The sequence below is a fragment of the Cricetulus griseus genome, chromosome 5, assembly GCF_003668045.3.
Source record: "Cricetulus griseus strain 17A/GY chromosome 5, alternate assembly CriGri-PICRH-1.0, whole genome shotgun sequence".
NCBI classification, from domain to species: Eukaryota; Metazoa; Chordata; class Mammalia; order Rodentia; family Cricetidae; genus Cricetulus; species Cricetulus griseus.
Window position 1 is genome coordinate 57,529,450 of NC_048598.1, and position 14,276 is coordinate 57,543,725.

Genomic DNA, 14,276 nt, shown 5'->3' on the forward strand with positions numbered 1-14,276 from the left:
CATTTGGAAGGTAGCCGAGTGACAGGTGAAATTTCCTATTTGAAGTCAAGAATATACCAATATATATCTGGGCAGAGGGGAAGGGAAGAAGAGACAGTAGAAAAGGAAGAAAAGCTGCTATCAAATATGAAAAAAAGAAATAGAAGTAAAGAATTGGCTTAAGTTAAATTGAGAAAATTAATTTGAAATCGCAAATAAAAGAGTAAATGCTCCATTGTTTAAACCACTGGCAAATCTTTATTGGCAATGTTAAAATTGACCAATTAAATATTTTAAATAGAAAAACTATAAAACATTACATATCCATCATGATCCATTCATCGAATATACTCTTCTGCTGACATTTCTAACACATCTTCATCTGTACATTCTTCTGTCTCTGGCAAGTTGCCCCAAAGTAGGAAGTTTACACCTGAAAATAAGAGGTCATAAAGTTCTTTAGTGCTTACTACTACAATTCAGAGCATGACATATAAAACTTTATATGCCAAACTTCTCATATAAACTATGACATTACTAGTAAAGACAACAGCAGGGAATTATGTCTTACAAATAAAACTATCTAATGTTACCCATCTACAACATGAGCATTCTTTAAACTCTTTTAAGCAAGAGCTTGAATGTTAGACTCTTAAGAGCTCAAAAGGAACTCTGGAGTTCCATCTGCCCCAACCCTGCCTCCAGCTACACAATGCCATTCATAATCTACATTGATAATTTAAAAATATATTTCAGTCAGATGCTGCCTTTAATCCTAGCACTCAGGAGGTGGAGGCAGGAAAATCTCTTAGTTTGAGGCCAGCCTGGTCTACAGAGTGAGTTCCAGGACAGCCAGGGGTACAGAGAAACCCTGTCTTGAAAAACAACAACATATATCAATATATATATATATATATATATATATATATATATATATATATATATATATAATTGGCTTTTATATCAAAGAATTCTGCACAGGTGCACAGGTATATAGTATTAGGCCAAACATACTAAGGATAATGAGATGACTAAAAGTAGAAAATTAGGAGAGAATAAAAAACTGTCATGAGACCATCTCAAGCTATTTAGCTGGTAGTATGAGCAAAAGACTACCAGCCCTGGGTTTCCACTCTACACTGAGATGAAGACCACATGGTGGCACAGAATGAGCCAGGACTTGGAGACTGGTTTGAATCCAGTTTCTGCCACTGTCAGCGTTTTTACTACAAGTGTACACAACTGTAGACAATAGCTATTACTGTTTTGTTATTTAAAATTGTGTTATTGTTCTGTTTGTTTCTTAAGATAGCCTCATGTGCCTAAACTAGCCTCTAACTTAATATGTAGCTGAGGGTGACCTTGGACTCTTGAATAACTACCTCTACCTTCAAGTGTCGAGATTACAAGCATGTGCCACTACATCTGGCTAAAATTTTTATAGAATGGCATTATACCACACACGTTTTTTTTTCCCCAAGATAAGGTTTCTCTGTAGCTTTGGAGGCTGTCCTGGAACTCGCTCTGGAGACCTCACAGAGATCCACCTGCCTCTGCCTCCCAAGTGCTGGGATTAAAGGCGTGCACCAGCTGCACACATATTTTTGAATTTATCTCATTCATGTTATTTCTAAGTGGCTAAAATTGTTATGGAATGGTACTATACTATATGTATTTTTCTAAGTAATCTCATTCACCTTATTTCTGAGTTTTGTCTTTTTGACATGTGGTGCAGATTTAACTCATTTACTTTTTTTATTCTGTACAGTGTTTCATTGAAAATATTTTATTTTTAACTTAAGTTAACCAGTGGGAAGCAGATGTGTACATGCTGCGTCGAACATCTGGAGTAGAGAAGGGAGGTTGCCTTATTGAGGCAAGGTCTTTCTTGTTTCCAGGCAATTCTCCTACCTCCACCTCTAACGGGCATCAAACTCAGTTTATCAGCCTTGTGCAGAAAATGCTTTTACCTGATGAGCCATCTTGTCTGCCTAACTCTTTTAAAATATGTTGAGAATATGGCCCATCATTTCTGGGCCTGATTTGCCTCAGCACCAAAAGAGACATGAACATGGTTGAAGCAGTGGGAATACACAAGTTTATATTGTTTGACAGAGATATTGCAATCTAATCAGGCAAGAAGTTAGTCCTTATTTGAAGTGACAGAATACATAGATATCTACCATGTTCTTTTCCATAATGGTTGCATGTCTGAATTGGTTAGGATAAAAACATTTCCTAATTTTCACCCCAAGAAGAAATGGGGATCTGCTTGGGGAAACCTATGCTGAGGGGCTGACCAGATAACAAGGAATTGTTAGGCTAAATCTAACAGAAAATTAGAATCCATAAAGGAAAATGGAGAGCCCAATACCTTTGGGATATTCTAGGGAATCTGAGTTGAGATTTCTCAAGTGTATTTGGGAAAGATCTGGGAAATCAGGCTTCTATGTGTAGGCTAACATAGGCTTCTTAGAGAACTTTCATGCTGAACATTCTAGAATGTTGTATGATTTGTGCATCCATTCCTTTGGTGAATATAACTCAGGAGACTCAAGGACAGTTCCATAGCCATTAGAAACCTCCCTTTGACAAGCATTTAGGAACTTTTAGTTTAAATCACAATATTAGAGTTACAAAGAAGTTTGACATATTTGGAGTTTGTACTCAGGAACTATGAAGCAACTTAGCACAATTGGTTCAAAAGAGAAAAAAATAAATGAGGAGACTGGATCTGACTGAAGAGCCACCTTCCTCTCTGTTACGGAGGAAGGAAATCCTGTGCTACGTCTGTTTCTCATGGATTAGAGTCAGGGCAAAAGAAAGAATGCTGGTCTTTTATGTTTGAAAAATTGACCAATATTTTAAAGTAAATCAAAACTGAAAAATCTCCACCCTGTGTTTTGAATCCGGTAAAGCAGGAAAAACTGTATCAAAGCAGAAACTTTCTTTAATGTGTCCCATGGGAGACACAAATATAAAGTGAAAAGCCTAAAGTAGGAGCCTGTATTTTACTTAGGGGAGTTAGAAGGGTCCTTGCTTGAAAATGACCATCTTAATATACATAGTTTTAAATTAAAAGGCCAAAGTGATGGATTGAGAGCCATTTTTGAATCCTGGGCCATTAAAAGAAAAAATCAGTCTTTTTTTTTTTTTTTTTCTTTTTTTGGTTTTTTTGAGACAGCGTTTCTCTGTGTAGCTTTGGAGCCTATCCTGGCACTCGCTCTGGAGACCAGGCTGGCCTCGAACTCACAGAGATCCTCCTGCCTCTGCCTCCCGAGTGCTGCACTGGGATTAAAGGCGTGCGCCACCAACACCCAGCAAAAAAAATCAGTCTTAAAAACACAAGCATAATTGGAGCATTTAAAACCCTTGACAACTTAAAGCTTGAAATTCATGATCTCTTGGTCTATCAAAGCATCTCTCTTTCCCTTCCTCCCTTTTCCCCTCCTTCCCCCCTTCTCTCTCTTTCTCTCCTTCTCTCTGTCTCTCTGTCTCTGTCTCTGTCTCTGTCTCTGTCTCTCTCTCTCTCTCACACACACACACACACACACACACACACACACACACACACACACACACACACACACACACACCACACTTTAAAAGGAGTATGCTGGGTTAGAGATGTAGTTCAGTTGCTAAAGTGCTTGTCTGGCATGCACAAAGTCCTGGACTTAAACTCCAGGACCTCATAAAATCAGGCTTGGGTCTTGGTTGCACAGTGAGTTTGAAGCTCACCTGGTCTACCTAAAACCCCGTTCCAAACACAGAAGAATAACTGATAATGGGCTCAGTAAGATGGCTCGTTGGATAAAGGCACCTGTTGTCAAGCCTAATAACTTGAGTTTGATGACTGTAACCTACACAGTACAAGGAGAGAACTAACTCCCACAGGATGTCCTCTGATCTTCATATGCATGCTATTGTGTAGGCACATGTATACACACACACACACACACACACACACACACACCCCACATTGTAAATAAGATCTAATAAAGATGTTAAAACTCTATAATATACTTTTTTTGGTTTGTTTTTCCAGACAGATTTTCTCTTTATAACAGTCCTTGCTGTCCTGGAACATGCTTTGTAGACCAGGCTGGCTTCTAACTCACTGAGATCTGCTTGCCTCTGCCTCCCAAGTTCTGGGATTGAAGGTGCATGCACCACCATTGTGTGGCTATAATATATTTTCCTTCTATATGTATGTCTATACAGTAAGTGTGCAGAGGTCAGAGGGGGATATTGGGTGTTTTGTTGTATTACTCTCTACTTATGCCTTTGAGACAGTCTCTCACTGAACTTGAAGCTTGTTATTTTGTCTAGATTGATTGTCAGGAAGGTCCTGTTTCTGTCCCTCAGTGAAGGGGGTTATAGGTACACTCAGTCATGCCTGGCTTTTTCTTTTTCTTTTTTGTGGTTTTTTTCGAGAGAAGGTTTCTCTGTGGCTTTGGAGGCTGTCTTGGAACTAGCTCTTGTAGACCAGGCTGGTCTCGAACTTACAGACATCTGCCTGCCTCTGCCTCCCAAGTGCTGGGATTAAAGGTGTAACCCACCACCACCCGACCTATGCCTGGCTTTTTCATGAGTGATGGGGGTCCAAACTCAAGCTCTTAGCCTTGGGCAGCTATTACCCACTGAGTTTTATGTGTTCTTAGGCCCTAGCACATTTTCTTACTAACATAATTTGCGTAACACATTGGCCTTAAATATTTCCCTTGACTAAAATTCTACTGTAACTTATTAATGCACATGCTAATATATATTTTAAATTTATTAACTTTGTTTTATGTGTATGTGTGCTTGCCTACTTGTCTGTATGCACACCACAAGCATGCAGGTGCCTGTGGAAGTGAAAAGAAGGCATCAGATTTCCTGGAACTGGAATTGCAGACAGTTATGAGCTGCCTATTGTGGATGCTGAGAACTAAACCCTGGTCCTCGAGTAGCAAGGCTCTTAACCACTGAGCTATCCCTCTAGTTCCTGAAATGTATTTATTTCAAAGAATTGCCAAACAGAGGCTACTCAATTTTCTTCCCATTCCTCACTGCCCTGGCAGGCCCCTTTCCTCCTTTCTTTACACACATGTATGTACACACATATGCCCTTGACTATGCATATACTGTCTTCAAAAGCTCTCTGCAATCAGGATGTGCATTAAGGTTCGACCTCACAGCAATAAAATGCTAGTTTAAAAAGACCAGCATGACAAGTGTGGTGGTACACACCTATAATCACTTTGGAGGCTAAGGTAGGAGGACTGAGCCAGCCTGGGCTACTTAGTATGACTGTTCCAAAAGGACAACAACAAAGCCTAAGACATTCAGGTAAGTTTGAAGTGTTCCCTCAATTCAGCAATAAGTGGTGATGAGTTTTGGCTGATAGTTTCATAACTGAATGTGTGGGAGAAAGCAGACCAATGTTTTACTCTTGGGGACCCAAGGTTACACTCTAGCTGTGAAGGTTTCAGGAGGTACCGGCAGAGAAATGTTACAAGGAAACATATACATCAATTGTTTCTTACCAGTAGAGTCTAGTCTGTTAATACCATAAACCGCCTGGCTGTGAAACATCCAGAAGTGTCCATTGTTGCAGGAAAGAAGGCAGGAACTACAGGGAACAATCACATGATAGCCTACAATGTTCCCACTTAAAAAAAAAAAAAAGTAACTGTTAGTAGATAACACCTGTAATAGGTAACAGCTGGACACATAAGCATCTGTCTGCTACTTACTGTAAACAGACCACGAAGTTTCAGCTTCCTCTGAGTGGTTTGTTGCTGGCTTTGAGAAGGGAGCTTATTCTGACAGTACTCACAGGCCTATACAGTCTGTAAGTGAGACAATACTAATGTATTTGCACATTTATTATTTTATTCATACTCTCTTTGGAAGTTAGCTTTAGGATGTGATTTGTTATGGAAAGTACCAAAACTGATGTGCTATACAGAGAAAATATATTACACAAACTCAGGTGTATGGGTAAAGGATTTCACTATCTTAGGGACTAGGATAAGGTTTTTATAGGTTCAGGCTCTTAAAAATTGTTTCAACAAAGTGGGAGGTAGGTGAGGGGTAAGGGCATGGGCCCTTTAAATGAAATGTAAGCTGGCAACTCCCATTTAGTTGCAGTGATTTTGGAGGAATTCAGAAATGAAGCAAATCTCCAGACCCCACAGAGTTGAAAACAGTTTGATTGTCTTCAGCAAATCACCAAGTTTCTTATTTTCACATTTTTTTCTGAGTCTCATGCTAACTATAGTAAACACACAGGGAATGTTTTGTTCCTTTTTTTTTTATGAGTTGTTAATACCTTGATGGTAAAAATTCTTTTTATTTTCTTTTTTTGTTTGTTTGTTTTTGAGACAGGTTTCTCTGTGTAGTCCTGGCTGTACTGGAACTCACTCTGTAGATCAGGCTTGCCTCAAACTCACAGAGACAGACAAAATGGGATAGAGGTAAAAGCCACGAGCCTTGGGGCAGCACAGGGATGAATAGAAATGGGTTAAGTTGTAAGAGCTAGTTAGTAACAAGCCTAAGCTATTGGCTGAATATCTATAATTTACATTAAGTCTCCGAGTCAGTTATTTGGGAAGCAGCTTCTGGTTGTTTGGGAACAGGAGGGTGGGATAGGGAAACTTCTGCCTACAATATAGTGAATTCAAGACCAGCCTGAGTTACAGAGTAAGATCCTGTCTCAAAATATATATATATATTTTTTCATTCAGAAACTAAGTTTGAGCTTTAGAGGTTTAAGGTATTATCAAGATCATGCAGAGAACCAGGACAGGGCAGGGTTCAGATCTGATACCGGGCACAGTGGTATGATTATGTGCATGGATGTAAAAACCAGAAGTCAACTTGGGGTGTAGTTCTTCAGGAGCCTTCTGCCTTTTCTGAGAAAATCTGAGGTTTGTCAGTTAGGCTAGGCAGGCTGGAGAGGGAACACCGAAGATCCTCCTGTCTCCAGCTGGGAGCTGCAGTGTATCCTGCCAGTCCACAGCGGGGACTGCAAGTGTATGCTACCACATCCAGCTCAAGTTCAGAGCCTTATATTTCTGCTGCAAGCTCTTCACCAGTTGCACCATCTCCTCTGCTCCCTAATTTTTATGAGTGTAAATCCCATTGTTACCTCTTAGATTACACAGGATTACTGGGGAGCAGATATTTGTGAATGCACTTTGGAAAACTACAAATAGTATTTCAACACTATCACAAATACTCTTTTAAAACAATAATTCTAGGACTGGCAAGTTGGCTCACTGGGTAAAAGCACTTGCTTCTAAGCCTGAGGACCTGAGTTTAATTCCTGGGCTTCCTATGGTAAGAGAGAACCAGTTGTCCTCTGACTTCCACATATGTGCCATGGCACAAACAGGCTATATACCCATATCCATGCATATAAATAAATAAATAAATATATAAATAAATAAATTAAAAATAGTTCTAAGAAACAAACATTCTTTCAATGGCTCATTGTCTGAGTTATATCAATGCTAGATACATCCCTCAGAATCTTCTGTGGGTTTTGGTGTCAATATCTACCTTCCAAACTCTGGCTATCTACAACAGTGGCACAGATTACCATTTTAAACATGCGATGTCCTTCAGTTTACATTTGCAGATTCCAGTGAAATAGCATCTTCCAATGAAATCCACAGTGCTGGAGGATAAAAAAAGTTTACAGGCAGTCAAATATACTAAAGAATTGAATTCTGAAACAAAAGATAAAAACTTGCTGTATATTCATTCCCACTAAAAAATGTGTGTGTGTGTGTGGTCAAGAGCCACTAGGGATGGAACTTAGAATCTTAAAAATGCTAGGCAAGCATAATACCATTGCTCTACCATTGAGCTATATTTCCAGAATTCTATCTTATTCACAAAACTAGAAACTAGACTATAAAATATAATTATAGGGAATTTTTGTAAGAATTGGGTAATAATTTGTGCTCACTATAAACATTTGGCAGATTTTCTACTAAAAAACAATCTGTGAGAGCCAGAGAGATGGCTCAGTGTTTAAGAGAATGTACTGCTCTTGCAGAGGACTGGAGTTTAGTTTCCAGCACCCACATTATGCAACTCACAACTGCCCTCTCGGGACACCTCTAGCCTCCGAGGGCATCTGTGCACATATCCACCACCCTTCAAACACACACAATGAAAAAAGTAATAAGATAAATCTTAAAGACCAATGCACTCACTGGTTCACACATCCTTAGCGTATGAATACAATGTGATTATAACTCCAACAAAGAAACGTAAGGAATGCAAAAGGCATGATTCTATGCTAGACTCTAATATGTAACAACTCAGCCAAGACTTCCTTATGATCACAATTCTTATAAAGATGGAAGAATATTTCATATTTGTGTGTGGGCATATCTAACTAAAATAACACATGGATCCTAGGACCTTTGGGACATTAGGTAGGTTCTACGATTTTATCATCTAGTGCTTTTTTTTTTTGGCACCACACAAGTGCACATACACAAATATTACCCAGTTATTTCTGCAACAAATGACTACATGTAAGCCAATTCACAAAAGATTTCAATGGGTGAATAGGCTATATATATAGCTTTCCTTGTCTGTAGTTTAAAAAGTTCAAACTTACTATCATTATTAATTACTTTGAATGAATTTCACTTTGAATGAATTATTACCCGCTTCTTTCCAAGTGACTGTTGAAGACTTGCTTCAGTGAGAAAGGGTGTTTGGATAAGGCATGAGCTTCAAGAGCCAACTTAAGGGATGTACGGTCACGTGACTGTAAGTGCCTAGAAGCATGACCTCAGTACTGACCACTTTGGGTAAACCACAGACTTCGTCCAGACAGTCTGACCACTTAGATAAACTCCAAGGGAATCATCAGACTGTTGGGAGTGGCTGGAACACCAAATGATAACCTTGATTCCCAGGGATCCATGCCACCTACTGCCCGGTTAGTTAAAGGGCTACCCACTGGACTTACTCGGTAGGAGGGATGTCTGTAGAGTAAAGGTCTATGTCAGTATCGGCCAGCAAAACAGCCTTCATTCCCCTACAGCTGAGAACTTGCTTACAGAATTTGCAACAAAGGATGGACACGCATCGGTCCTTGAAAGTACAGTTGTTGGCAGACATAGTGTCCCACGTAGAACGAGGTACAGAATTTGGAAAGGGGGGAAACAAGCAATACCGTTCGTGTTTTGATTCCCCCGGGCTAACGGCCAAGTCGGGAGGCCTTGAGTTCTCTAAGCTCTAAAATTAAGAAGAGTTCTGTTTTTCGGGTGGAAAGGTAAAATTAGTATTTATTGAGTGGGAAGAGCAAATTGTACTTCCTTTTGCCTTGAGGGGAGGATGGCGTTTGAGGTGGGGAGAGACAAACAGGGTTGAAGGAAAACTTTTAAGACTGCTTTCACTTTCTGTGGTCTCCAAAAGTCCTCGGCTCTTCACTTCCCGCCCCCGAATTCAGCGATTCCCAGTTCCCGGCGGGCTTCCCTTTAAAGCCTCGCCTCTCTGACCACTCCCAGCGCGAGCCCCGCCCGCAGAGCGCTCCAATTCCTTGCTCGGCTCCACGCGGCCTCTTCGCAGGGTTCAAGGGCCCTCAGCTCTCGGCACGCGCCCCCTTCTCCGAGCTCGGCCGCGGGCCTGCTCCTTGCACCACGGCTCTCGGCGTCCTCGCCCCCTCAGCTCGCGCACTTGCCACCCTTGGGGTCTCTCCCACTGCGGCCGCTCCGGAGTGAGCAGTAGTGTTGGATGAGGTGGGGGAAGAGGCCGCAGATGAGGCTCGGTCCGCGCTGGAGTCAATCACCGCTCACGCCGGGTTTTGCTCTTTCTTCCGCTTTCTCGGCTTTTTCTAACCCGCTGTCAGTTTGAATTGCCGGCGCCGAGCACGGATTGGGAGGACCAGAATTGGCCCCAGCCCCACATTGGAAGGCCAGGGGCCTTCTCCTGACGTGAGCTCAGAGGCCTCTCCCCAGTAACGGTGCCGAGGTCAGATCGGCTCTCTGATTGGTTCGGCTTGACTCGGCCTCTAAGCTCATTGGCCAGCATCTGCTCGGGTACACCCTCCTTCCCCCTGTGAACTTGGAAGACACACCCCGAGTTTCTTATTGGTAGATACTCTACGGACCTCTACTGCTAATTGGCTAAACAGCCCTCCTCCTTTGCCCGGCCCGATTGGTCTCGTCGTCTCCTGCGAGTTTGTGTTTGGTTGTCGGTTCTATGTTACCCCGCCCATCAGTTATACTTTAGGGTTCCACAGGCCGGGGAGGAGCTCACTCTGGGACTGCGCCTGGGCAGCTAGGGCTTGCCACACCTCTAAGTTTCGTCGGCCCCGCCCCAACTCCAGGCTTCTAGGGATCCTTTATTCCTATTGGCCAGAGGCCCCATCGGTCGATAGAAAGCGGGTGCTGATTGGCAAGGGGGTGGGCTCTGCTTCCCGGCGGGGTCTTGCGGAGTTGGCGGAATCTCCTTTGGGAACTGGGGGGCCGAACTGCGTAGAAGAGGGTGGCGGGGAGGAGATCGCTAAGTGGGAAGCGGAACCTGGGGCCTGGGACCCGTCGCGGCAGAGCCAGGTAAAGGCTCCTTCCCCCTTTCCTCTCCGTTTGCCTGGCTGCTGCCCTGACTGTACAAACCCGGACTGGGCGGGTGGACGCGGTGCGGATGCTGCTGCTCTCGGCGCCGCCTTAGCGGTGCCGCCGCCCACGGTCCTCACACCGCCCTCCTCGGCCCGCGACCCTCCAAATCCCCCAGTGCAGCCCATAATACTTCCCAGGACTGCTCATCTCCCCGCCCATCCCTGCATTGCTGAGGACTGTCCTCACGCGGCGACACCGCCCTCCCGCAGCCCCTTTGCACACGGCTGGCCGGGTCCACCTCGGGGCCTCGCCGTAACGGTCTGCTGGCCTCGTCCCTGGTCTCCCAGCCTTGGCCCGCAGCCCAGGACCCGGAAAGATGGGGTGTTCCTCCCGGCTTGCGGGGCTCTTTCTCCGTCTAGCCCTGCAGTCTGTCTCCCGGGGCTCTCCACCCACTCCTATATCCAAACCTCATGCGGGTCCCCAAAGTTGCCAACATCCTGCACTTCATGTCGCAGCCCACCGTGGTTTCTCCCATTGCTTTGCCCCCAAAGCCGTCTTCTCGGCGCCCTCTCTGGTCATGCATGCTTGGGCCGCTCGCGCTGGCCCGGGCTCTCTCTCTCCCGACTCAGGACCCCACCTCACGCCCGCCTCCCGCTTCCTGCCTGCCCGCCCGCACCGTGCGGCCTCTGCTAGCTCTTCCTGCGCGCGGCCCTTCCTCCAGCCGCCGGGAGCAGGCGACACTGCCCGGAGCCGCCCGTGCGCCGGCGGGGACCAGGCGGCCTAAGAGGCAGGGGCCCGCTGCAGCACCGGAGCCCTTCCCTCAGTCTCCCTGCCGCCGCCTCCCGCGCCTCCTGGAGCGACTCTCACTGATGCCTCCCACCCGACTGGGATTGGGTGCGGTTTTTGTGATCCCTGGGCTTGGGGGACAAAAAATATTGGGGTTGCCATTTAGAGGCACCCTTGTCCCTGGCTTGGGGGAGGCGACTGCCCCTTTCCGTCTCCCATCCCCTGGTTTTCCCGGCTTAGACCCTCGCTCGCCTCTAGCCCGTTTCCTGCTTCTGCCGACCACATTGTTTTCCTGGATGTCCCGTGCAGAGCGGGCCCTTCCTGCAGCACCCCCCTCCCCCTCCCCCCCCCCGGCTTTGCTGCCAGGAGAAGCTGGTTACCAAAAACAAAACAACTGGGAGGAGGGGTGGGAAGGGAAGAAAAGTTATGCCTGTCTGGTTTGTCCCCTCTGGTATTGATCCTGTAGATGTTTGGGAGGTGCCCCAGCGGGGGGTCAGGGGCCGAGTCTCGGACTCGGCGGGAGAGCCCCTCTTGGATTAGCTGGGCTGGGGAAGCACCGAGGTGCCGCAGTCCCCAGCTCTGCTTTCCCGCCGCAGTCCCCGCCCGGAGCACGCGCTGCCGGCTGCTCCAAAGTGTTTTCTTTCTGCCTTAAAACAATCTGGAGGGAGCTGTTTTCTCCCTACCTCGCCACGCCGGGTCTTTGGGCCGAACGGGCAGTGTTAGGCCAAGATGAATGAGCCGAAGCTGGACTCCGAGTGTCATCCCCGACCCCACCCCTGTTGCGATTAGGATCTGCCCTAGGACTGATCGCCCCCTTCCCCCCCCCTTTTTTTTTTGCATTTACAGGCTAGTGAACCGGAGCAAACGACTTCCGATCTACTCCGCGCTGCAGCGGCACCCTTTTGGGATTTGATTTGCAGCGTCTTTGAGCTGGTACCACAAAAAAAAAAAACCCCGCGAAGCACGCCTTGGCACCCAGAGACAATCCCACTCCCTCCCAGAGACACAGCTGGGCGCGTCCACACCCCCGCATCCCATACACCATGTTGTGCGGAAGGACTTCTACTCCCAGCCTGTGTCGTTGATGTCAGACCCCAGGCCAGCCTCAGGGCGCTGCAGTTCTCCTGGCTAATGCTGTGGCTGTGGCGAGGGCTTTAGTACATAAGCCAGCCGTCTCTGCCGCCGCCGCCCCCCTCCCCGCCGGCCTCAGCGCCCACAGTCTGCATGTGTGTGTGGTAGCCGGCTGCCCATCCTGCCGCCCGTGTTTCCCTGGAGCTCTGGAGACCACCGCGGGTTCTTTCTCTGCCGGTGGGAGAAGTGGCCTTGGAGGAATTGATTTCGGTGTTGGATTTTTCTCGTGGATCTATCAATTGACAATTCGAATTTGGAAGAAAGAAGGAAAACATGACGTCCCCAGCCAAATTCAAAAAGGATAAGGAGATCATCGCAGAGTACGATACTCAGGTCAAAGGTAAGGATTTTGAAAATTAGCATAGTGCATATGCTCTGCAGACTGGTGAGGCATGCGTTTCCACCCCAATTTTCAGGGCGTTCGTTTCTTGGGTGGAGCAGGTGGCAAGTTGACCCCAGGGGTGGTTTCATAGGTGGATCAAAACCTTGGAATGCTCAACAGTGTCGGGGCCACGAGCACTGGAAGTGGGCTTTGGGAGTACCGTTGTGGGGCTAGCCATTATTTTGGCAGCTTTTCCCCAAAGGCTGGGTGGGGGAGGGGCAGGAGGTTCTCCAGAGAGAGGGAAAAAAAAAAACCCTGCAATTTGCCTTTGGGTGTCTTGAGTCAGGCTTACTTGAAGGACAGCTGAAATCTGACAGGTGTTTATTTCAAAGGTTGAAGAAGTGTCCAGACAGAAAGGCAACCTTGAGAAGGTATACCATTTGGAGAGACCTGGGAGAGGCGGGCGTTTTTTGGTGTACTGTATTAAAGCATGAGATTTGCCATGAGACTGGATTCAGGAAGACCTTAGCCATATTGGGTGCACCTTGTACTTGTCTGGCCCATGGTCACCCTGCATGCAGTCAAAGATCACAGACCAGAAAGAAGACCATCCCAACTCGTTTCCATTCTCACCTAAATCTGAAGGAGTTGAACTGTTAGGGGTTTCAGAGTGGTGCTGAAACTGAAAAATAGGAAGACATAATTGTTTAACCCTTCTGTGTTGTCACCCTCTGCTCCAGAATATATGCTTTTAAAGGTTCGTTTCCCTTTCAGCAAAAATGTGAAGGGGTAAGGCAGTATGTAGACCTGGGAAAACCAAATGTTGTCTCCTCATGTGCTTAAATTGGCTTCTCAAATCGAAGCCCATAACCAAATAGCTTTTCCTTATCCAGCGTTTCCCTTGAGAGGTGTCTATGCCTGTGAAGGAGCCCTAGCCTGTGTTTGTGCAAGGCACTACCCCTTCCTGACCAGTCCCTGGGAAGAGCCATGTGGCTCTAGCCCATTGAGACCTTAGCTGGGAAGTAGGAGAGGTGGGTGGCCTTGAATGTTCCACCACATGGTTGGAGCTGAGTTTTTCCTTTGTTTCAGAGTACAGAGGGAGGGGCCCCTCCTTCTTTCCCTGCACCAAAGCTAGGAGACCTTTTCCTATCTTAGAGGACTTGGGAAAGGCCATGTCTCTTCTCAAATGATTGCCCTGGGTGTGGGCTAGAGGTAGAGTGTGAAACCGGTAGTCCTTTTATTTCTTGGAAGGTTGAAAGGTAGTTTGAAGTCATCATTGTTTCTGCAGGGTTTTTTTTTTTAATAGATATATATATATATATCTATTATATATCATATATATATGATCAGTTTGGTCAATGCAGGAGGTGCCTTAAGGGACCTTCAGTCCACTTGACTGCACATATTGGTCAGTTTTATTACAAGGAGGGGTAGTTGACTGATGATAGCTCCAGCTGGGTTGGAATTGAGAGAGGCATGATTTT

At 45.7% G+C, this 14,276-nt stretch overlaps 2 protein-coding genes across 8 annotated transcripts in view; one reads left to right on the top strand and one right to left on the bottom strand.

Moving 5' to 3' along the window:
* Nucleotides 1-212: 212 nt before the first annotated feature.
* Nucleotides 213-9,910, bottom strand: Fam72a (family with sequence similarity 72 member A). Of its 3 annotated transcripts, none has more exons than XM_027417674.2 (4): nt 8,963-9,907; nt 7,571-7,648; nt 5,511-5,596; nt 213-412 (listed from the first exon to the last, which is right to left on the bottom strand). In XM_027417674.2, the coding sequence occupies exons 1-4, from the start codon at nt 9,112-9,114 to the stop codon at nt 318-320; spliced, it is 411 nt and encodes a 136-aa protein (XP_027273475.1). In that variant the 5' UTR covers nt 9,115-9,907; the 3' UTR covers nt 213-317. The 3 variants fall into 3 exon arrangements, with proteins under 3 accessions (XP_027273475.1, XP_027273474.1, XP_027273476.1); XM_027417673.2 differs by having other exon boundaries at nt 5,511-5,635; XM_027417675.2 differs by lacking the exon at nt 5,511-5,596 and having other exon boundaries at nt 8,963-9,910.
* Nucleotides 9,911-10,413: 503 nt separating this feature from the next.
* The window catches only part of Srgap2 (SLIT-ROBO Rho GTPase activating protein 2), a 224,883-nt gene continuing 221,020 nt past the window's right edge, over nt 10,414-14,276 (top strand). For all 5 annotated transcript variants that reach the window (XM_027417668.2, XM_027417669.2, XM_035445604.1 and 2 more), the window contains exons 1-2: nt 10,414-10,550; nt 12,186-12,810. In XM_027417668.2, the coding sequence (XP_027273469.1) occupies nt 12,744-12,810 (67 nt within the window). In that variant the 5' untranslated portion in view covers nt 10,414-10,550; nt 12,186-12,743. The remainder of the gene's footprint in view (nt 10,551-12,185; nt 12,811-14,276) is intronic.